This window comes from Serinus canaria, chromosome 2 (genome assembly GCF_022539315.1).
Source record: "Serinus canaria isolate serCan28SL12 chromosome 2, serCan2020, whole genome shotgun sequence".
Classification (NCBI taxonomy): domain Eukaryota; kingdom Metazoa; phylum Chordata; class Aves; order Passeriformes; family Fringillidae; genus Serinus; species Serinus canaria.
The window spans coordinates 25688543-25712186 of record NC_066315.1 but is presented as its reverse complement, the minus strand read 5'-3'; the positions used below and the strand labels follow the sequence as shown (position 1 = coordinate 25712186).

The window sequence follows — 23644 nt, the reverse complement described above, 5'->3', positions numbered from 1 at the left end:
TCATCATTTTTAACAGCAGCTACCTCCTTCTAATCTCTCCTCAGTGATTAGGAGCTTTTGTAACAGAAAAAGGAACTGTGCCAATACCAGGGTTACCAATACCAAGGAAATGCAAGATCATTGTTCAGCAAGAAATAGGCATGGTGATTGTACAGAGACAGAGAAAAGGACTTTTAGACCCATAAACCCCAGTGTGCATTAACCAGGACACAACACTGGAAGGAGTGCAAACTCACCCTGTAGTTAGTCATGCAATCTAACAGAACAATTCCTTTCCCACATAATGGAAATGGCACAGACACAAAAGATATTTTAACCACCCTTCTATAATATGGGACTATAAAGAGATGTTTAGTGTAGTGCTACTGAGAATGATAAGCAGAACTTTCACAATACCACTGTGCTCTGGAAGGAAAGGGAGAGCATGAAGACTCAAAGGGTGAGATGGGCAGGATCCAGCACTGCTGGTGGTCAGGCAGGGGCTCTGTGGGCTGCAGAAGGGAGCTGAATGCAAAGCAGCAGCTGGGACTAACAAGAAAAGACATGGAGGAGCTGAAGGTAAAACGTGGAGGTGCAAAACATGTGCAAAGCTGACAAGACATTTTTAGGATTGTAGGAAAAGACCACCGAAATCATCCAGTCTATTCAGGATTCCCTCTCAAAGGAAAATCAACTACAAGGTCAGGTCAAGCTTCTACACTCTTGCACACAGGCAAATATCTCAGGGAATTCCCAGGTTTGAGCCTCATCCTCAAACCTGGCCCTCTTGAAGAGTCCAAAGCTCCCGAGGGCAGTCAGGGGGAGAGGTCAGGCAGGTATTAAATACAGAATGTGCTGACTGGCAGCAGGAAGCAGGAAGCTGTGCAGAAAACCTACTGTGAAGGTGTTCCCTTGATGAGGTGCTCCTGCTGGAACATTTTGGAGTTCAGCCATCCAAGCACATTACAAAAGAATAAAATCCAAAGGGATTGTCCTCTCTTCAGTCATTTTAGAGTCTCTCCAGTACTGACTGATTACTATCATGGGACATGCACATTCTTCATACTAGAGTTTTCTTTCCTCATGCTCATCTTAGAAACAATACTCCTGCATACACAATTATATATTTAAAAATCAAAGGACTAGCTGGTCCAGCTGAACATGTGTAACTAACCTTTGTTTAACTGAAAAAGCCATAGGAAACCTCCTAATGTCTTTGGTTGATTTATATGTTGCAACAGTTTTCTCAGTCTCTCCTGGGCCCAGACATCTAGCCCACAAATATGTGTGGCTAATAGGACACAGCAAATTTTTTCCAACCATTCTTTCATGGGGTTTTTTTTCATAATGTTAAACATTTGTAATAGTTTCCTCATTTTGCCCTGAAGTGAAGAATAAAATTCCTAGATGCTACATGTAAGAGAAGCTCATGCTCCCTCTGCTTCTTTGAGACTCACAAGGACTGAGAGCTCAGGGTGGCAGCTCACCACCAGTACCTATGGATCTTTTTGAAAGTTTTTGCTTTTAAAATATGTTCAAAATCTACAACTTTGACTCACAAAATGAAACAAATAAAAAATAATTCAGCAACACTGCAACTGTTGGCTGCAAAGACCAGATCAAACCAGAGAGCCACCACACATCTGTAAGGCTCTGCTTCTCAGTTGGGATTGCTGACACTTCTTGAACAAGAAGTGCTGGCCAGCACAGGGGCTGGCAGAATTGGAAAATTTGTGCAATTACAATAGGATTATATGAAATAATCAAGGCTCTGTGAATCTAATTTATTCTCCTGGAGAAAGTACAAGTAGTTGTACAATTACTAATGAGACTCAAATGCTACTGTTGTATAGTTTAAAGCAAGAAGATAGAACTGATGCATGAGACTTTTCCCACTGAGAACAGTACCAATTTGTGCATATTCAGACCTACGTTTGATAAGAAAACTCCTATGTTTGATAAGACAATTTCTGCATTTAGACATCATGAAGCTTACACAAAAAGAATTCATGTCCAGTGTCTTTTGGGAAATATTTCCTTGAATGAGTCCGAACAAGTTGTATGAAATGCATCTTTGGAAGCTGGCAAAGATAAAGTGCATAGAGCCCAAGCTGGCCGGCAGGGAAATAGTTTAAAAGCAGGATGCTGTTGATTAGACTGACAAATGATGTTTTAATCTAGGTAAACAGACACCGCCTATTCTCTGCAAAAAAAACCCTGAGGAACATTGGTCAGAAATAGGAACAAAGGCTTCATTGTCCCCAGGGAAGCATTGCCAGCTTCTGAACAGCAGTTTGCTTTTCTAAATGATGTTTGAAAATTTGGTTTAGACATGATTACCCTACCTGTCCTTGAAACATTAACCATATTTCAGCTATGATTTCAATAGATCCTACAGTGGAATATGTGAAACCTGCTGATTTCTATGGTAAATGGTCAAATGCTGGTGAAGCACTGTCCTGTGATGGGAAAATTTCAGACCCTCAGCCTGATTTTCATTTGATTTAGGATTATTCCCTGCAGAGTGCTCATCTGGATTACAAATCTAGGAAGGATATAGGCTCCAGTTTACAGCCACATCCTCCACTTGAGAAATAGTCAGAGAACAGACATTTAACAGTACTCCCACATTTAGAGTAACTAGATTAAATAAAACATGCATTAAAAAAATTAGAGACCTATCTATTTGTTTTGATTTCTGCCAAGTACTCGTTTGGCCCTAAGTTAACATTTATGTTAAATCTTATGCTCTCCATCTCCAGGGGCAGGAAGCAGGAAGCCAGCACTTAATAGCACAACATTTGAGGGATTCCCAGTTAAGAACTCACGTGGGACAGTGAAAGAAAAAACCCAACAAAAATCATAGTCCAAGGTTTTAAAAGTGCACAGTACTAATGCACATTAATTCCTAAGTCTTTTTTATCAGCTCTTTGACAGAGGGGGAAGAGTCAAAACCTTGACTCCCTGAGACCATGCAGGATCCAGCTCTGTTGGGGAACACTGAAAGCACAGGGTGGGACTGGGAAGCAGCAGCACGAGAAGGCTGATATGGGTCTTTAGGTGACTGAAGCTATTGCCAAAGCTCCTTTCCTTGCAGTCACTTAGAATTTTATCCTAGGAGGGGAATGAAAAGGCTCTGAGGAGTTGCTGGAAGCCAGGTTAGAAATTCAAAGAGGCAAACCAGCCTCTTTGACTTCAAGATTCCCAAGTGGTGAGTTCACAGCCATCACAGTTTGGTGTTGTACAACTGAAGAACAGTACTGCAAACTAACACACCTACTCAAGTAAAGCAGAGTTTACATGAAATAAATAAGCTGCTCACAGCAACTTCTGATGTAACAAACATTCCTGTGGAACTCCCATCTCTATTCAAATATGAATTTGAAACTGTTGCCATGTAGTCCTCTTTCTAAGACTGTTCATCTCTGTGCAAAAGTGAAAAATAAGATAGTGACTTCAGCAATGCTCAGACGACAGTTGGAAAGCTTGTGTTCCTTTCCAGACAACATTGCTACAAATAATTCCCTCCTCCCAAAAAAATTTTTCATACTTCTTTAGGACAACTGGCTGCTGGAATCTCCAGCCAGTCCACCTGTCCATCCTACCAAACTGAGAAGTATTTTCAAAGCACTTTTTAAATGATAAAACCTGGTTCCAACTCTTGCTTTGAAGTGATTTGCTTTAGGCTGACTTTAAAACCTGTTGTAAGTCAGTAAGTTTACTGCAGAGGTCTGTCTGTGGGATCATACACTGCCTTCAGCTCCCATTGCTGCAATGTACTCCTCAAACAGCACTTCGCAGATGAGGTGGTGCAACCATCGACAGAAAAAGGAAACTAAAAAGGGGAAAAGATGGGAACGTTTAAAAGACAAATCACACCTCCAAAGGAGGGAACACATAAGCTATGGCAAAAGAATTGACACTTCCTTAACCCCACAGGTGTGTTACACAGAACTGGATGATGCTTTGGTCAGTACAGTGCAGACTCCAGAATTCAGAGCTTCAGCCTCCCTAAAAAAAAAGAAAGCTTACAGAAGAACATTTTTGTGGTAGGAAGGAGAAAAAGGACTGTACTGGTCCTGTAGTATTGCAACAAAGGAGGAGCATTATACACAACAGAACAGGGGGCTGAAGATGTCTGAAAAGAAGAGTTAGAAGGAGAGTGTGTGGGGCACAGCTCAAAACCACACTGGGTCCAAATTCCAGTGTTAACAGAAACAAACAAGAGTTAGCCTCCTTCCAGTGTTCTTTTTACTAACCAGTGACAAAAAACATCTTTACAGTTTATTTTTATTGGCATTTTAAGAAGTCTTGAAGACTATATATTAAAAGGCTGAAAAAAATGAAAGCCTCAGGCTACATTTCTGAATTAAATAACCACTTTCCCTTTAAAAAGGCCAAATATCACCCTAACCTAGAAGTGAGATCCCACAATCCATGTTTTCCCAAGTCAGTCTTAAATTTCTATACATGTGTAACAATGAAAACGTTCACTGCAGAGCTCTCCTACTCCTCATATAAGTCAGAAAAAGCTCCTGACCGCCAAATTTCAGGAACTCATGGAAAGGCTTCATTAAGGTGAAACATTATCAGAAAGGAAGAAATGCTGCTAAACATTCAGGAGCAAGTACTGGAATGAGCAATAAGGAGGCTTATCTTCCCTGCAGCTTAGAACAAACTTAGCAGTTCCTGGGTGTAAAATGTTTACTTACTTTTTAGTTGGCACTAGTTCACAGGGAAGAGCTCTAGGAAAATTCCCTTGAGCAAGTGAAGCTTTCTGTGAGCTGGCTACGAGAGCTTACCGTCATTTACGGACATTGCACTGTGCCTGCAACTTCTGGTAATCAAATGGGTGAGTCTGCTGTATATTAATGTTTTTTAAAAATCCAAAAACCAAGCAAAGCAAACCCACACTTATGGAACAGTTTTTCTCTGGTGTAGCAGCTGTAGCTTTTGCTTTGCTCCAGCACGTGCACTGCCCTGCAATGTGTTGGATGTAGTCTGATCCTGACAATTTGTAAGTTACAGCAGCACCACCACATAAAAGCATAACCTTTGCCTGAAACTTGACAGGAGCTTTTATGGTCTGTTCAATTGGCTCTTGTTCCCTTAAATACCCCAGCTTTTGAGCTCGGCTAAACTGGTTGTCACCCGTTTCCTGCACTTTGAAATGAAACAGTTAATTAATCCGGGTTAATAGTATTAGCCGGGTCTATTACAGTACTTAAGGTAATGACACACAGCTGTACTGTGCTTCTGCCAACACCTCCTCCAACAACCAGAGTTCCAGATGGAAAGACACCTCCCAGCTGTCCAAGTGCCGCATGCTGTTCTGCACAAACATTTAGCTTAGAAAGCACAACTTTTAAATTTTAACAGGTCATTTTTTTCAGAAATAAGAGGGTCACTGAAAGAATAAATCCTTTTTTTTTTTTTTTAAACAAGATGATTAATTTTGGACAGTTTTGCTTTATTTCTGAGCTATCAGTAGTTGTCAGTTCATTCAGGAATCTGTAATAATACAGAGACACTGAAGAAACAGCTGCCTGCTTATGTGAATCTGGTACTAGCACTTAATCATTTTGCACTTTAAAAATCTACTAACTTTGTTTTCTGGGTAGCTTGCTATTTTGTTAATAGCATAAATACAGAATCATAGAATCATAACAAGTGAGAAAAGGCTTTTTGAATTTCCTGTACCCACCCTAGAGAGAAAGCAAGAACATTTTTATTACACTAGACTGTGCTGCTTTGCAACACCACTAGCATGCAGAAGGTGTAAATGAAGACAGACATGAACTGTGTATGAGATAACTTATTTTATTTATTCAATTCTCAACTTAATTTTGATGATAAAAATTGGTCAAAGGCACTTCAAAGAAGGTATTTAAGAAACAAATCCATATGGTGACCATTCCAGACAAATCACCAACTTTTATCTGCCATTAGGAACACAACTACCTATAATTGCAAAGTGAAACATTCACAGGTTTTAAGTGGAGCATACTGTCCAGCAGCAATATTTAATTATTTTAGACTATTAATAACATTTGTGGAGTATTTTAAATACAATATGGTAAAACAAAACAAATCACACTTTTGGAGTTCCACAGAAGATTTCTTGACAGAAAAAGGACAAAAACTGCCTTTCCCAGTGGTCCTGTATTGAGGGGTCTATTTTTATCTGTGCGTGCACTATCAGCATCAGTAACAGGTACAGCAGAGAAATAACCCACACTTTTCTGTCATACAAAGACAAAACACTCTGCTCAGATAACAAAGCATTTATAAGAGGTCTATCAGCTACTCAAATACTGACATTTATACTTCTGCAAGCGTGACAGATCAAATGGTAACAGCTGAAGAAAAAGTGATTTTTAATATACACCCCCACCAAAGCAAAGCAAAGAAAGTGTCCTTAAAGGCAAAAGTGCTGTGAAAAGAGCTTCCACAAAATGAGATGGTATAAACATCACCAGAGTATAAGCTCTTAAATAACACAGACTGCAAAAATTATTGGGAGTAAAAGAAGATTAAAATTGGTCTTTTTCTGCAAACAAAGATTAATACTCTCCTCTGCAAACAAACACTAATACTCTCCTCTGATTAAGACTAGTGATTACAAAGTAATTTCTTGCCATTGTCAATCTTTCCTGAAGTGAAACCACATGAACCACTTTCTTAAGCGAAATCACATTTAACCACAAGGTTAAAATGTTACTCTCTCACACATGGGGACACTCCCACATCCACTGCCTAGTAATTTCAAGAAAATAGTTCAAAAATTTTAAATGGGTAATTTAAATCACTATGGTACCAATGAAAGCTTTTAGGTTTTATAAAATCAAGAAACCTCTTTTAGAAACCAAACCACAGAGAAATAATCTGCATGGCCTAAGTAAACCCATGCTGCTGTGCCTCAGGAAGTCTCTCCATCTGAAATACAGCCTCCTTGGGCTGCAAAACTTCTCAAATTCAATAAATAACTTCTCAAAGCACAAAGACTTGAGAGTGAAATAGCAGACTACTAATATTAGTGTAATATTGTACGTGAAAATTATACTGTTCACATTCCAACCTTGTCCACTGAGGCTTCTGAAGGCAGTGAGATAGAAACCAATTATTTCAGAGGTATCAGCTCATGGTTGTGGCAATACAATTCAACAGAGAACAACAGGTCTCTGTTATAATCACAGAATGTAAAACCTGATACTTTTCAAGCTTGTCTGGAAAGAAAAATAATTCTTTGCAATGCTGTTATAAAGGCAAAATAAATAGATTCAGAGGCCTATGCACAAGGACACTTTAAAACAACTGACATTTAAAGAAAAGGCTACTTATTTCTCCAGACAGGCCACCCATTTATCACAAGGTAGTATGTCCTTAGCCTTGTTCCCTTCAGAAAGGGAACCTTCTCCTTTACTTTTCCAGTCTCTCTGCAGTCCTGCACATCTTGTGGAAGGGGATATTTTCCTTGTAGAAGGGGATATTTTCCCATCCTGCTCTGCTAAACCCACAAGTCTCAGCTGGGCAGCAGATAAGAACTAGAACTGCTGCTGAGAAAAGGCTTCGCCCTGAGCTCAGCAGTGGCTGGTTTACCTTGTTCTCCCAGCAAACAACCTGTGTGGAGCTCAAATGTCCTGCTTCCTCCTGTCCACCTGAGAATTATGCTGGATGAAACTGGAAAGCCAGAGACTGGATAGTCAGGACAGTAAGGAACATAAAGAGGAAATGCTTCACAGGACAGCACAGGGCAAACACACAACACAAATCTACAGAAAATATGCAGGATTAGTTCTGCCTGTTGTGGTAGAAAATCTTTAAATCCCCGTGGATGAACTGAAGAAGGAAGCAGAAATTAAGGAACTGTACAGTAGTTCAAGAGATCTTTTACATGGGCTGAATTTACAAAGAGATTAGGTTGGGATCTCAATTTCATTTTGTAACTTCCTTAAGTATTTTAACTGCTTGTTTGAACAATGCCATTGGAGTTATCAATTCCATATGGATTTCACAATACAATTGGTTTGTGCTGCATGTGGGATAAATATTTATCTCACAGAAGAAAGCACCTTTCAGCATGTTAACATCCACTGTCCTCTGGACAAACATCCCTCTGACTACAGCAAACTGGGGACTATTTCCTTTCTTAAACCAATGCAGTTGTAATGTTCTACGTTAGTCAATTAACACAAAATAAAGCTCATGTCCCTATCAGTACTTCAGAAGCAGTGCTGCTCATAAAGACCAAGAGATTTAACCCTGCAGGAACTATTTAACCAATACCTGACAGATGAACTCAGCCTACATTCAGGCAGAGAAGATGTATGCAACATTTCAACACCATGAGCTGTTTCAGTAATTACCATCATGCTGCAGAGCAATGGTCAGAAAGAAAGTAATGACTTTACTGTTGGACAACAGAAAGAACTCCAATCTGTACTAGAACTACCTTTGGGAAGAAAAAAATTCCAGTACTTTATGGTAACATCATCTTCCAGGAACATCCTGAAGGACCAGCAGTAGTAAATAAGGCTGTCTGCTACCACTATGTGCCCTTTTCAAAACAAAGACTGGAGGTAATTAGGTTATGTCCAAATTCATCAATATGATGAAGGTGAAAAATAACAAAAAGATGAAGGAACTTCTGTTCAAGTGTGGAATAAAACACAACATGTCATGCTTAATCCCATTCACCATACTGCTATTCACTCAATTTGAAAAGGAGAAAAACAGAAAGTTTTATAGTAACTCTATAAAACATACATTTGATCTCTGAAAAAAAATCAGTAATTAAAACACCTATTTTGTCCCCCATCAAGAAAGTGTTTCCAGTTAAAAGGCAGAGATACTTATGAAGTAGTGGAGAAAGTTAATGCACTTTGAAAGATTCCTGCATTCAGGCCTGCTTACCTGAATAACTACGCACTTGAGCTCCAAAAACAGGGAAAAAAAGGATCATTTAACACTTTGTGCTGAAAAAGGTAACAAGAAGCAGATACAGAAAAAATTTTTTAAAGTGGAAGAAAAAATGTTCAGAAAAGTGAAATTAAGTACTTCAACCAAATAAACTGGCTTTGGCGCAGTTTTAAAATAGGACATTTCTGTATCTGAGAATTTTAACTTCTAGTGAAAATTAAAATGGAAACAAACTAATTAAAATAGTGGCTGAAACCAAGTTGTTACAATGCAACTTCACTAAGATACTATTCTTCTTGGTTTATGTGGCAAGTGGGATAAAAGAATAGAAGACAGATTTCTATTTTCAAAAGCATCTACCTTAGGCTGAGAAATGCTATGACGAATTTTTATATCCATTCAACCAAAAAAGATAAGTTAATAAAACTGAAATGGAAAAAAAAACCCACAGGCAAATATGTAAACAGCTTGCATCACCTCAGCAACTTAAACAACAGTAGCTGTTTCTGGTTTCTCTCCAGAAGAGTACTCCTCCCAAAAACTTCATATTGTTTTCCACAACAGAATTTAGAACTTTATAAGTAATTCATAGCAGTGAATTCTGTTTCTCAAACAATTCAGATTACTCTTGTGAGTGAAATTCTGCCATTCTTTTGTTAAGGCAAAGCAGATTGGAGAACCTAATTCCGTGTCTCTGCCTTACTTTTAGGGCAAGGTACACAAAGTAACTTCAAGATGTTGAGAATACCTCAGAAAGCCATCAAGATGTGTTGGACTGGGCAGCATCCAATTTCTAATATTAGAACTGACTTAATGGAAAGGAAATAGAGGAGAACAGAAAAGGGAACAGAAATGGGGTACGATCATCTGTGAACCTGTCCACTATGGTTTTCATACAAATTTTCCCAAATATTACTGTAGCAAAGCAACCTTCAATTTCACAGCTTGAGGGCCCCAAATCTTCGTGGGCAGAGCTGCAAGGTCACACTATCCCAAGCAGTCAGAGCCAGCACCAGACTCTATTGTACACATGGTGACAAGAAGTGCTGCCGACTTGATTTTTGAAATAAGAATCGCCAGGAGTAATTTCAGTCCACAAGCTTCATGCACTAGTTTGAGGAGACTCTTACTCATTGTACTGGCTACTTTTTGGTTTTTTCAAAGTCCAATTAGCTCTCAGAAGTTTTCTGCTTTAGCTTTTGATTATTCTCTAGTGCTTCATTTTCGCTCTGCTCTTCTGGATTCTTTGATGAATCAGGATTGTACCTATACAAATACCCATATGGACGAAGATGATAAATCAAATATTCCAAATGATACATAGTCACAGAGTCAACATAGTGGAATGAAACTGCTAGATCAGAGCAGCATCCAGGACCCTGAAACACAAAACAAAGCAAAACAATCAGCAAGAATTGCAAAGCATGCCCTGGATTAAAGATCTGGGCAGAATTCAAAGAAATACTTGATTTAATGGTAAGAAATTCACTGCTATCAGTCATGTATACTTCAAAAGTTATGTTAGGCAAGCAAAATGTACCAGACATATCTGCCAAGGCATCTTTACAAAATGAAGCTGACAAAGTCTCTTGCTCCTGTGATCAAGCCAGTGAAAAAACTAGCTGCCCTCATTAAAGTCAGAGGTTTTATGCTTTTCCATACTTAATTTTTGATGCTGGTGTTTAAACAGCACCAAGAAGCAGCAAGCAGACCTAAATGAGTAACATTTATATATAAAACAATAAGTGCCTGTTACCTACGTCAGCATCCAGACAGAATGTACAAGCAAAACGTGTGTGTACCTGCAGCTGTTTGTGTTGACATATTACACAGCAGAATTGTCAGGATCTAACTTCCTACTGATAGAGACTTGTAACAAGTAATTGCAGAATTTTGTTTTAAATGTCTTGATTTCACTGACATTATTAAGAGCTACAGGATCATTGTTAAGACATTTGTCACAACTTATATTTTATAGCTCAAGTTTGAGAACACTTTCCTGGAGCACAATTTTGGGGTTTCTTTTTCCAGCAGCTTTGATTGCGGAGTTGCTTATATTTCGAATCCAACTGGAACAAAGATTAAATATTTAAAGAGAACAACTGCTATGTAACTGTCATTCTTTCAATACTTATGAAGTTTGATCAATATAGTTTGACTTTGTTACCAGATGAAGTAGTCTCTATCCAGGCACAGGTACGACAGGACAGGACCACACAGGCAATTTCCATTCTGAATCAGTTACAGATGGAACTGTCCACAGCCCAGCCACCCATGCACTGCAGCCTTAGCTAAAGCTGCTGCCTCCTGACACACAAAATACAGTATCATACAGCTGGTTTAAGCTACAAAAATGCTTTAGCTGCTGAATACAAGTATAAAAATAGATTGCTGCTTTACAATGAAAAAAAAAATCTACTGAAGAACAAGACTCTTTTTCAGCTTTAATATGTAAAAAATTCCAAATCCTGTTTTTGAGTTCTTTCACCTAATGCTAATTTACACAATCACACGCTCACACACATGAAAAGATGCACTTGACAAAATGGATACCAGGTTCCTCAGGACTTACCTCTACAGCAGGATAGTAATTGTAATTCCAGTACCAGAATGTTTTTGGTAGGTATCCTCTGATTAAGTGATGTTCTGGAACGAACGGATGAAAGGTTTCTCTGCCACTTGTATCCCTAGAATCTCCTGCTTCCACATTGATGATCTCCATGCATTTTCCTAGTGCCAGATCTTCAATAGACGAACTGTGAGTGCATTTGTTCGTTTTAAATGCAGCAACAAATCTCTTCAGAGCTTCTTTGCTCAGAACATATCCTGCTCCTCCACTCATGTAGCCCTGTTTCACATAAGGCTTAAACCTCCTTCCGAAGTATATTGGTTGTTCAGGACTGTATTTTGAAAGAAGCCATCTCAAATTGTCCAATATAACATATGTATCATCATCTGCTTTCATAAACCAATCAGCATCATCAAAATAATTGTCATATACATATTGAAAAGCTTTAATAGTCTTCCAGTACAGTTGATCCCTGCCTTCTTTGGTTTCTAGGCCCACAGCTGGGAAGTCTTTATTTTCCTCAGAGCTCATAAAAAGTACTTTATTACAGCGTTGGGCCCAAGTGGCCTTAACATGCTTGGCTTTCTTTTCTAGATTTTGAGGTCCAGTCATGACCCAACACAGTATTTTCACCTTGTGATACAGTCCTTCTGCAATATTTTTATCCTCATCTAAAAAAAAAGAGAAAAGTTGTAAAACCATATTAGAGGTGATTGACAAACAAACTAACAGCAATCTCCCTCTCTCCTCAAATACTCTGTTTCTAGAGAGAAAAGACATGCAGACAGAAAAGAGGCTTTTGCTTCCAAATGTACCAGTTAATGAATTCCAGGCTAGATTCTGGAAGGAAACAAACAAGACTCTCAAAGATTAAAATTCTTAAAGCTATTTCAATTGCACAAGATAAAGGAGAGTGGAAGAGTCATATCAAAATGGGTCTCTGTTCAGGAAAGTGTGGCTTTAGCAAACCTTGATTTCTACATAAAAACTGCTCACAGGCAACCTCTTTATGGTCTTGGAAGACTAATGAAAATTTTAAAACAGAGTATTTTTGCCATTCACAATGAATACAACTTGATTATTACAACATAGAAAGCTAATCAGCTCTTTTATATATTAACTAACAAAACCTAATGAATATTTCTAAACCAGCAAAATGTGTTTTAAGAATAAAATAAATGGTAAATAATAGAAATAATTTATCAGATTAAGTAATTTAGGATACTATGAAACTACTGTCATTGTTGATAACATGCTTTTACTTGCACCAATCCAGCAGAATAAAGACAGTTATCAGAGGTGTGAAACAATGTTTTTCAAAGCATTCATTGCTCTTAAAGAAACATTTTCACTTGATACATACAGAAAGATTTTAGCTCACACAAAAGAATATTTCATGGACAGTGAAATCTGCATAATTAGTACCAAAATATTCCTGCTTATATTTTATGCAACTATAAGTCAGATTTCTCTGACAATGCAACAATGTTCTACAATTACAAGTGAAACACTCTCACACTCATCTTACAACATTTGGAGTTTAAATATGTCTAAATAACAAGTTACTTAGTAATATCTTCAGCAAATGCATTGCAGTGCAATTTTTCTCATCCAAGCTGTCCCTACTCAAACACTCCCTGTATTTGGGATTTAGAATGAACTCATTTAATGAAATATGTAAAGTGTAAAAGTATTCCTGAAGTGTTGGAAGGGTCTACCTTCCCTGGAAAAATAAAAATAACCAGAGTGCAAGAGAACTTCTCTGGCTTTGACTGGAAACAGCAATCTGTACCTGGACTGCTGTGCAATCAGCTTGGCAAATCATGCCCACAGTGTCTCCCTTTGCCCCCCTGCTCCAATTCTGTGTTTTACTAATCATACCAAAAAGCAATTTTTAAAATATTGTATTTTAGCTTTATCTTAGAGGCTAGATTAAAAGTTAGAAGTTGTCCAAAATTAGCTTCTTAAGACTAAAAACCAATCCAGCCACATCTACAATGCTACCAAAGACATCTGCTTAGCAAAACTGCCATTTGGTGTCATTTGAAAAGTTACTGCTCCACAAATCTGGATACAGAAGGTAGACAAACAGTTGGACTCTTAAGGAAAAAAAAAATTACTACTGTAATAAAAATGTAAACTAAGAAAACCACCATACAGTAGACCTCAGGAGAAAAAAGTTATTTAGATGTAACCTGAACACGAGGAAACTGCATGAAAATGACTCATATAAATTTTTGGCAGTGAAGAAGTAATGTTTTGCAATGCATGAAAAGGGAAGACATTTGCTAACCAGTCAGGTGTAACAAAATACCTTTATGCTGTCCAGCATCTGCATTGAAATTCATTTGTCCTTGCAGCTGATTATTGTCAGTATCTGCTGAGTGCTGACCATGTGGATCATTGTGAAGAACATGGGGCTGGATCTTAACCTGTTCTTCTAGTATAATGCTAAACAGAAGATAGCAGACAAAAAATCCTATTGCAGAGCCAAAAGTGAAGGTTAGAAGGTTCATCAAAGACTTAGAAGAGGCCATCTCCTGAAGGTGAGACACTGTCAAAACCAAATGAAAAATACATTAGACTTAACATAGTAATCAAATCTAAAACTATAGGAAAAAATCAAGGACTAAATCTCTGAAAACTGAGCTAGACTCAATTCTAGCTCAGTTTCAGCTGCCTCAGGCTTGCACAGAAATTTAAGTACAAGACCAATGCAAATATCAATATAAAATTGTACATCCATTGATAGTGGCTGTACATAAACAACCTATTAATTACATTTATACAACATTTAAACAAGAATGCATACACTGAAGTGCAGAAGCTTTATAAAACTGTAATATATGTACACATTTTTATTCTCTCCAGCCTACAAAACTGCACTTTAAAATGTAATACCTAAGTCTATTATGAAGCTAAAAGATGATGACCAATCATCTCCAGGTCAAGATGACCATCTACAGGTCAAGATACAAAATGGTCACAAGATGTTCTTAAAACTCCAGCCAAACGTATATTACAGGAATTCTTAACATATGTCCATCACAAGCAGATTTTGAAGTGTTATAAAAGCAAATCTACTCCCAAAATAGGGCAATTTTCCTTACACTTTTAGGAATTACTGAGGATTGACTTTCAGAAAAAAGAGTAAGGCAACATTTGAATTTTCATATAGAAACACTAATCTTTCAAAGGAAGAGAAGAAACAAGTACATCAGCCTTGAAGCCTCCTCTGCACTTCAAAAATTACAGGACTTAGCTGACCGTTATATTAAACCACATTAGTAGCTATGCCTGCATAAAGGGAGTTCTGTGCATTCAAAACAAGTGTGAATTTTAATAAACACTTGAAAACTAATTTCAAGTTGTTGAGGGCTTTTCATCTTTGGAAAGAGTTGAGCTATTTTCTATTAACTCAGGACTAAACTACAAAAACATAGACTATTAAATACAGACTGAATTCAAGCCAGAGCCTTGCAAACAAGTCAATGATGTTCCCTCCATTAGGATCATTATTAATGACAGTGAGCAGAACCCAATTTAGTTCATGAGGGAGCCCAAAAAAGAAAATTATGGACTGCACAGAGTGTCGATGAAAACCATCGATCAGAGAAGAGCTGCAGCCACCAAAACAACTCATTTAGCCTGCATCCCCTCCTCCCACTGCCTGGGCAGGGCATTGGAAACTGTCCCCAAGCAAGCTGCATCAATCACTGTGCAGCAACACACACTCCAAATTCCAGCTTTCTGTCTGTTCTTCTGCTCTCCTGAAGGGAGAGCAAAGGATGGAACACATGTGTGCATGTTATTAGGCTGGCACTTTCAGAAATCCATCAGATTTACTGTACACATGCAGGTCAAGAACATTTGAGAGTGAAGCAGCTCTCACACGTGGTAATGCTTTTCTTTCCACACTGCTAGAAAAAGGAAATAAAATTGAAAACGCAACTCACAGCACAAAATAAAAATCAAGAAATGTACAGGGTGCATGAATATATATATTTTTTTTTAAATTATTATAACTGTGGTTGATAAGGAGCTGCAGTTCTTCAATATGAACAAGCACATTATTCAATTTTTTGATTGCACATTGTCTTCCCTAAATTCAGTACTACATCCTGGTGGAGACAAGTGATTGCCTTTATACATCATGTCACAAAGTTGAAAACTTACTGTCTAGTCATTTGTGACACAGGCCTTTAAAAAATTACTTGGTTGACAGCTTTATTTCTAATGTCTTTTACACCACTAAATTGGGAAGAAAACATGAATATTTTGATCAGGTACCCTAAAAAAACCCAAAACCAAAAACAAACAAACAATACAAGCATGCATACAAGCAGCATATGACAATGCAAAGGATCTAGTGTACTAAGATTATTTTTTTTGTTTTTTCTTTCCCATCTATCACCACAAAGTCCCCTCAAAATTTGCAATACACACAGGGAGATGGCCAAAATAAAACAATGCCTTCTTTTTGTATATTCAAAGTGGGGAAATATACAAACCTATGCAGGCCCACAGGGTACCTACACCATCTTCTAAAAGAAAAGGTTTCCACTGCTCTACTTTCAATATTAGGTGTATCTCTGCCATACAATTTCAGTTATCTGCTCCAACAGCTGTCAAAATTACTCTTGCTAGGAGAGAAAAATTGAAAATAACTTGAAAATAATTGCTGCTCATTTAACTATGAAATTATGCACAACTGAATTCTATAGAAAAAAATTAAATGTGCTGGAAATGCTGAAAAATGAAAAAAGTGCACCCATCACATTGGAAATCAGAAGCTGATTTGGCAGTACTTCACATACAAAGAGGATTTCTCAGGGCAGGGAGTAGCTGTATTTCACATTTGATACAAAATGCCTCTAGTTACAGTTTTCAATCTAAAATAATCTGCTTATCATTCTATCAATTTTATACCAACAGAATGGGTGACTAAAAACATGTGTGGGTATATAACCACATGTCTATTAACTCCAACAGTAAACAGGACAGAAATTTTCATTTTTTATGATATCTTGACATTTCACATAAACTAAGTCTTTTACCGTGACAGCAAAAATAACTGAACACTACAGCATTACACTGGAAGAACCAGAAAATGCCTAAAAGGAAGGTCAGTTGATAAACATTTCCACTCCTTAGTGATATTCTCTTCTACACATGGACTTATTCTGGGGGAGGACACGCAAAACAATAATGGCCAGGCTGGATGAGGCTCTGAGCCACCTGAGCTAATGAGAGGTGTCCCTGCCCATGGCAGGGGGTTGACTTTAAAAGGGGTTGGATGATTTCTAAATGTTCCTTCTTCCTTCCAACTCAAACCATTTTGTGATGCTACGAGTCTATGGCATTTAGAGAAGGAAATGTCTACTTTTACTTCTTGAGTAAAAAAAAACACACTATGTTAAAAAACACCTACAATAAAAGGCTAGGTTTGAATTTAATTTATGCTCCACTGCCCTATCATGGAAGCTTAAATAAATACAGATGTTTAGATATTCATGTAGGTAGCCCTATTCACATCAATAAAAACAACAAATATTTTCAAATTCTATCACAATGTAACAGTCATTGAAGATTTGGTTCTAAATTTAAATTTCATGAATCAACAATTTCTACATCTTCAAGCTTACAGAAAAACTACATTTCCTGTGTTAGGGGCTGCTGAACCTGGCAGCCCACTGACAACAAGGCTGCTGCAACTCCATGTGCCCAGATCCAGCCAGGCTGAGGACATATTCCCATGGCTCTGCAAAGATGCATATACACATGGCTGACCACAGAGACCAGCACAGAGAAAAACAAGTGTTCATGCAGACACAAACATGGCCTGGCCTTATGCTGCTCCTCCCCACAGCTGCCCAGGAAAAAGGCCTGCTGCTGGGGAATATACACATACACACAACATGGATCCCTCTGTAACTGCTCTCAGACCCTCAACCTATTCAGCAACCAAGCCTGAATCCTCAAATACCCCAGAGCCCTGCCCCTTGTCAAACTGACGACCCTCTGATCTCACTGGTACCTGTCATACACTTAAAGCTGCCTCAAAGCCTGCCTCCCAAGCCTCTTAATCCAGCTCACTGGCTAGCTCAGTGTGATACTCACGAGTAACCACACGCTGGCATCCTTGCCAACACTGTACCCGGGCATCCCGCTCTCCCCAGTTACAGCACTGCAGACACACCAGCCTCTGGGGCTCCCAGCTGCTGGGCATTAGGGCCTCACTCACTGCAGTTCCCCCAGCTGCTGGCACAGCAGGCACAGAGATCCCTACAACTTACTGTGCATCTCCAGTCACCGGCACTTCGGGCTCAGAATGCACACGAGAATAGGGCACAGAGTCCTCTCACCCAGCAGAACAGCTAGAAAGGCACCTTAATGAGAAAAGGGGACACACTATGGCAATCTGGCCTAGGACACAGTCAAACAGACTGACCAGGCCCTCTTATTTTCCCATACTTGTTCCTCCTCGAACACCTTCCTTTAGTCCCTCCCAGGAGTGCCCCATAATTTTGTGCAGTCACAGATGCTTTTCTCTTGCATCCCATGTGACCCATATTTTCTAGGCAGTTAACCCCCTCGATCTTGTGAGCTGTTCCAGACAGCCCTCCTGGGGACTGCTCTTGCTGCACACCTCACCTGGGCAGTGGGGCTGGTGGCTCCCCAGTGACAGAACCAGGGGCTGACTCCTCTGACGAGACTGTGTCTCTGTGCATCCTGCTGGTGAGCCTTTGAACATGTTCATCTAAATTACTGCTCTCACCCTGCTGTTCTGATAAGGGCTTTAGGTCACTTCCACAAGCCAATGGAAATTTAAGGGAAAACAATGCAATATGAATATATGGCAAGAGCTTGGCCCCACCACCAAAAAAAACACCCAACCCACTTTTAAAATTAATACTTTTACACAAACTTGGACAAACATGGACCATGTAGCAAAACACATTAAACAAAATACCAAACAAACAAGTGGAAATACCCCAACACCAAAACAACATAACAAGGAAAAAACTCCCAAAAAACTTCGCAACCATCATATCTAGGATTTTGAAATTTACAGAATGCAGAACACAACTCTAATATTAAACATGTTTATCCCACTATCATTCCATAATCACTTTAAGATTCGATTAAGTTAAACCCACCTACGGGACTGATTCTTTCTTGTATCCCTTACTTAGGAATCAAGGGGGAAGCTCGAATGATGAAACAATGTAAATGTCCTTTGAGAGCTGCATAATCAGCAATGAAATTGATCTCTACCACCACGTCCTTACTAGTCACACAACACATCAGAATAATTCGACCCAAATGTAGGAAAAAACGTAGTTAGCTGGGCACACCTTCTGCTCCTGAAGTCACATTTATTGCTACTTGCTCTGTATATTCGCATGCTTCTGAAATGCAGCTAAATGCACAAATAGTGCATTCGCTAATGCTGTCTGCATCTAGGATTTCCGTGAGCCTCTGCAGTTCCCTATCGACTAAGCACAGATCGTATCCTTCCACTTCAAATACCTAATGTTATAAGCATTTCTTTCAAATGAATTCCTGCTTGTTCTACCAGAAAATACAAACCATCAAAGTAAGGTACTTCGGCACAGAAGGCCAAGAACCACACTGAAACAAGACGTGTAACAATCCACAGTACCGGGGAGCTGGAAGGGAGATTTGGCTCCTCCTTCCTCATTCCAAAAGCTGACGCCGTCCTTCGGCAACAAGTGCCCGCGGCCGAAGCACGGCTCCCCAGCCCTCTGCCAGCGTAGCCCTCGCTACGAGCGTCCGCCCAGGAAGTCCCCGCGGCGGGGGCGGGAGCAGCGGCTCCCCGGGCACCTTGCTCCCTCCGCTGGGCTCCAGGGGACTCGCGCTGTTCCAGAGATGCCCCTGCTCTGGAGCCTCTCCTTCCCAGGCGCGCAGCCGGGCACCTGCCGTCCCTGCAGCCGCGGACGCCCTTCTCGCCGCCGGGCTGACAAGCAGCTCCCCGGCCGCCTCCTCCCGCCCCGTCCCCGCGGGCGGGACGCTGCCCCCGAGGCCCGACCCCGCCGCCCCCGGCCCGGCCCGGCCCGGCCCGGTCCCCCCTCACCTCTCGGGCCGCCGCGCGGGGCCCCGGAGCGCGCTCAGCCGCGCGACAGCGAGCGGGCACCCGCTGGCCGCGCGCAGGGCCGGCCCCGGCCCCCGCCGACCCCGCCGCCCCGCGCCGCCGGCCCCATCGCGCGCCCGCCCCGCGCCATGCCGCGCGCCACCCCGGGGCGGGCGCGGGAGCGGGAGCGACGCGGCCCCGCCGCCCGCTCATTGGCCGGCGGGCGGCCCGGGGGCGGGGCTCTCCCGGCACGCGCGGCTTTAACCCCGTTCCCGCCGCGGCGGCCGCTCCGCTGCGTGGCAGCGCGCCCCCGCCCGTCCCGTCCCCCGGCGCGGTCACGGGAATCCGCCCCTTCCTCCCCATCCACCGGGAGCCCGGCCACGTCGCCGGGCCGGGCCGCGAGTAGCGCCCGCGCCTCCCGGCGTGCGGCGGTGGGCGAGGGCGGGCGCCCCAGGCCGAAGCCGCTGTGTGAGAGCGGTGGCCGGCCTGTCCGCCGCGCCGGGTGGCTCGGCCCGGACTTCGAGGGGTGCGGGGAAAAACGTCCCGGCGGGAAGGGGAGGGCGCGGGAGGAACTGAGGAGCGCAAAGCGGCAGCTCCCCGGAGCTGCCAGCAGTCGGTGAGCGGCGCGGCGCTCCGGCGGTGCCTTTGCGGGCACGGCCGGCGGGGAAATGTCCCGGGCAGCGCTGCCCACCCGCCCTTCCGCTGCGTTACCTCGCTCTCGCCCGCCTGGTCCTGCCTGGGAGCGGCAGTGCCGGGCGCTCAGGCCGGGCTGCGGAGCTCCGCTGCGCTCCAACCCCTCATTCCCCTCACTTCAGCCGGTCTGGAGCCGCTGCTCTTCCAAAATACCATTAGGCAACTGCAAGGGATGTTGCTAGGATACCGAGCCCTCTGCAATCGCTTCTTATCTCCCTGTGCTAACGCTGCCTACCTTTCCAACAGCTCTTGACGTTTATCTGTCGGTGATTTTCTTAGGGAAAAAACATATTAAATGAGAGGAATTTCAGATTTGGAAAGTGTTTTTCATTACAGTGTAACTGAAAAAATAACATTTTGCAAGCATTGGGTAGATAATGGAGCTCTGCAGTTACTAGATAGAAGGTTTGTGTTGTGGTTTGTTTGGGGGGATTGTGCGTGTATGTGTTGTTTTTTAAGTACTGGGTGCGGGTACGTGCAGAGAAGGACTGGTCCATGCTGAGGGCCATTAGTGTTTCTGTAAATGGGGGTCACTGCACACACTGTTCTTGGTTTTCCTGCTCTCCTCCATGCTTTCTCCAGCCTGTCCGTGGGTTCAGTCCAAACCATAGGTTTCCCTCATCATAGCTCTAGATGTGTGTATTTTCCTTCTGTCTCCCCCTCTCCAAAACAATTATCACCTCGGGGTGTGTCCTTTCAGCTCCATTTTCATGTCTGTTTTTACTTCTTTTTCTCTGGACGATGGGTCACACAGAATCACAGAACCATTTAGGTTGGAAAAGACCTCCAAGGTCACTGAGTCTGACCTGTGACCGAACACCACTTTGTCAACTAGACCCCAGCACTCAGTGCCACATCCAGGGATGTCTTGAATGCCCCCAGGGACAGTGACTCCATACCTCCCTGGGCAGTCCATTCCAATGTTTAACAACCCCTTCCATGAAGAAATTCTTAATGATGTCCAATCTGAACCTCCCCATGTGCAGCTTGAGGCCGCTTCCTCTTGTCCTGTTGCTGGTTGCCCAGGAGAAGAGCACAGCCCACCCCTGGCTTCAACCTCCTTTCAGGCAGCTTTGGGGATGATAAGGTCTCCCCTGACCCTTTTTTTTTCTCCAGGCTAAACACCCCCAGCTCTCTCTGCTGATCCTCATATGACTAATTCTCCAGACTGTTCAGCAGCTCTGTTGCTCTTTTCCGGACATGCTCCAGTACCTCAATGTCTTTCCTGAAGTGAGGGACCCACAGCTGGACCCAGCGCTTGAAGTGTGGCCTTGAGTCATTTAGGAGATGCTGAATGATCCAATTTAGGAAGCTCTCACATTACTCTGGGTCATAGTTTCTCATTCCTGCCCCATCCCACTCTGCTACCCCCTTTAAATTAAAATTACGAGCAACTTGGTGAACAGTATGTTCTTGAACTAGTTTCATCAGAAGAAAGGGCAGGCTTCTTGTAGGACAGAAGTTTGATTTGCTTTAAGAAAACCAACAATAAACAATAACAAAGACAATAGCAATTGCAAAGGCTGTAAAACAAACAAACAAAAAAAGTATTTATCCTCTTTTTTCCCTTTTATTCATCCCTACCAGATTTGGATAGAATTACTGTCCATCCCATGTTCAGTGCATGCTTTAAATTCCCCAAATAGATTAAATGAAGTTTTCAAACCGTTTTATAATACAGATAATGCAGCATGTCTGAGTTGAATACAAGACTTCCATTTAGCCCAGTGAACTTTAAACCCTGGTCTTGCATCACAGGAGTTGTTCTAGCAAGGAGTGTTGCCCATGTATATTACACACCTATAAATTTATGCATGAAGTGCTGCACTTTTTTCATACTGACATGTTCATTGAGCTGTTTCGCTCTGTCAGGCTAGTTTGAAAAGGAAATTTCAGAGAGAAAGTAGAATGTGATGTAACGTAACAAAAGCCACATGTTGCCTATTAACTATGGTACAAAAAGTTTGCTTTAACAAATGTGACTTTTGGCCGTGTTGTAATAGCTTTTTAATATTTTATGGAGGTATTTACATACCACATACATAAGCATGTTTGTTTGTTTGTTTGTTGTTTCACTCAGGGAGAGATGAACAGTCTCTTTTACGGCTCTCTAGGAGCAATCTCTTGCAGTTCAGGGTAAGGAAACAGACCCCTCCAAGGGACTACCTTGCATGTGCAATGGTAGCAAATATTTCCACAGCTTCTCTGCAGCACTGCTTTGCTCAACACATTGCCTCTGGGTGGATGGTCAAGGGAAAAGCCATTCTCTTGTTCTGAGGCAGAAGGGGGAGTACGTGACCAGAGTCCCTTTCTATACAAATGTACCACCTCTATGGGAAATTCCCCTCAGCTGCTGAGAAAGCCCAGCAGTGTTGGGGGACACAGTCATACCACAGTAATATGGCAAGGAGATTCACACCTTCTGGCACACATAGCTAGGAACAAATGAAAGGAAAATTAATTTTCTAGTATTTTAATTTTAAAAGGAATTAATCCCTTTGGTCTTCACATCAGTAAACACAAAGAATGAGACTTTCCCCTACCTAGGAGGGCCAGCCATATTCAATATAAAGACTGTTTTAAGCAGAGCGGAAGCAGAGTAGCAGGCCCTTAATCCCTCTGCTTATCACTAGGCAGGTCTCTGAGATAATTGTCTGGGCATTTCAGTGCTTACACCCTCTGGAGGGCACTCTGGAGTATGGACCTTCCATAAAAGCCTACTCAAAGATCAGCTACTGCTCTCAACTCCTCCCATTTCCACACAGGGGAGTCTGGAAACACAAAAAAGGAAAGCTCACACAAAATTAAGGCAGAAGGCAAAAGGCAACAGCTGCTGTGAGACTCTGCGATTTGGAAGTCACTAACTACAGATATACCATTTAAATATGTGTCTCGAGTTTAGCTGGGTGTGTATGCAATTACCATCTGTTAAAAGTAGGGCAGTTATCCTCTGTTAATTGGGCAATTTATCTCTTCCACAACCAATCCTCCTTCCAGGGGATATCTTCTGTTAATGGTCATTGAGTGTCACTGCAAGACTGATAAAAATTACATCATGCCCTTACGAGATACTCCGCCCAGAGAGAAGAGCCAAGCATTCCTTCCTAGATATAGTCTGAGATTTAGAACAACAGAAACAGCCTTTTCCACTGGATTCCCAGAGGAACAGCCTTTCCTCACTAAATTCCAAGGAGAGCAGCTTTCTTCTCCACAGAATTCCAGGAGAAAGACCAGGCCCATCTACACCACCACTCAACCTTCAAGAGAAAACTACACCCTTCTACAGGATCACTGCTCCAACAGAACCACACCTGTCACTGCAAGAGGACTGCAGCCAGACTGCTGTCACCTCCCTGACCCACAGGGTGTCAGGTCATATTCTGACTCTG

The 23644-nt window shown here is 41.6% G+C and overlaps 1 protein-coding gene across 8 annotated transcripts; it reads right to left on the bottom strand.

Annotated features, from left to right (window-relative positions):
- Nucleotides 1-5783: 5783 nt before the first annotated feature.
- On the bottom strand, nucleotides 5784-20360 carry C1GALT1 (core 1 synthase, glycoprotein-N-acetylgalactosamine 3-beta-galactosyltransferase 1). Of its 8 annotated transcripts, none has more exons than XM_050970979.1 (5): nucleotides 19566-19704; nucleotides 17764-18274; nucleotides 13782-14021; nucleotides 11471-12138; nucleotides 5784-10277 (listed from the first exon to the last, which is right to left on the bottom strand). In XM_050970979.1, exons 2-5 carry the CDS (start codon nucleotides 17768-17770, stop codon nucleotides 10068-10070), a joined length of 1125 nt encoding a protein of 374 aa, XP_050826936.1. In that variant the 5' UTR covers nucleotides 17771-18274; nucleotides 19566-19704; the 3' UTR covers nucleotides 5784-10067. The 8 variants fall into 8 exon arrangements, with proteins under 8 accessions (XP_050826936.1, XP_050826938.1, XP_050826935.1 ...); XM_050970981.1 differs by having other exon boundaries at nucleotides 17764-17856; nucleotides 19566-19695; XM_050970978.1 differs by lacking the exon at nucleotides 19566-19704 and having other exon boundaries at nucleotides 17764-17856; nucleotides 18122-19435.
- Between the last annotated feature and the right edge of the window lie 3284 nt (nucleotides 20361-23644).

Excerpts from the sequence above, each read along its gene's own strand:
- C1GALT1 (XM_050970979.1), bottom strand. Across the intron at positions 12,139-13,781 it reads AGATGCTGGACAGCATAAAG|ATGAGGATAAAAATATTGCA; the intron begins GTATTTTGTTAC and ends CTTTTTTTTTAG. Across the intron at positions 10,278-11,470 it reads ATTACTATCCTGCTGTAGAG|GGTCCTGGATGCTGCTCTGA; the intron begins GTAAGTCCTGAG and ends TTTGTGTTTCAG.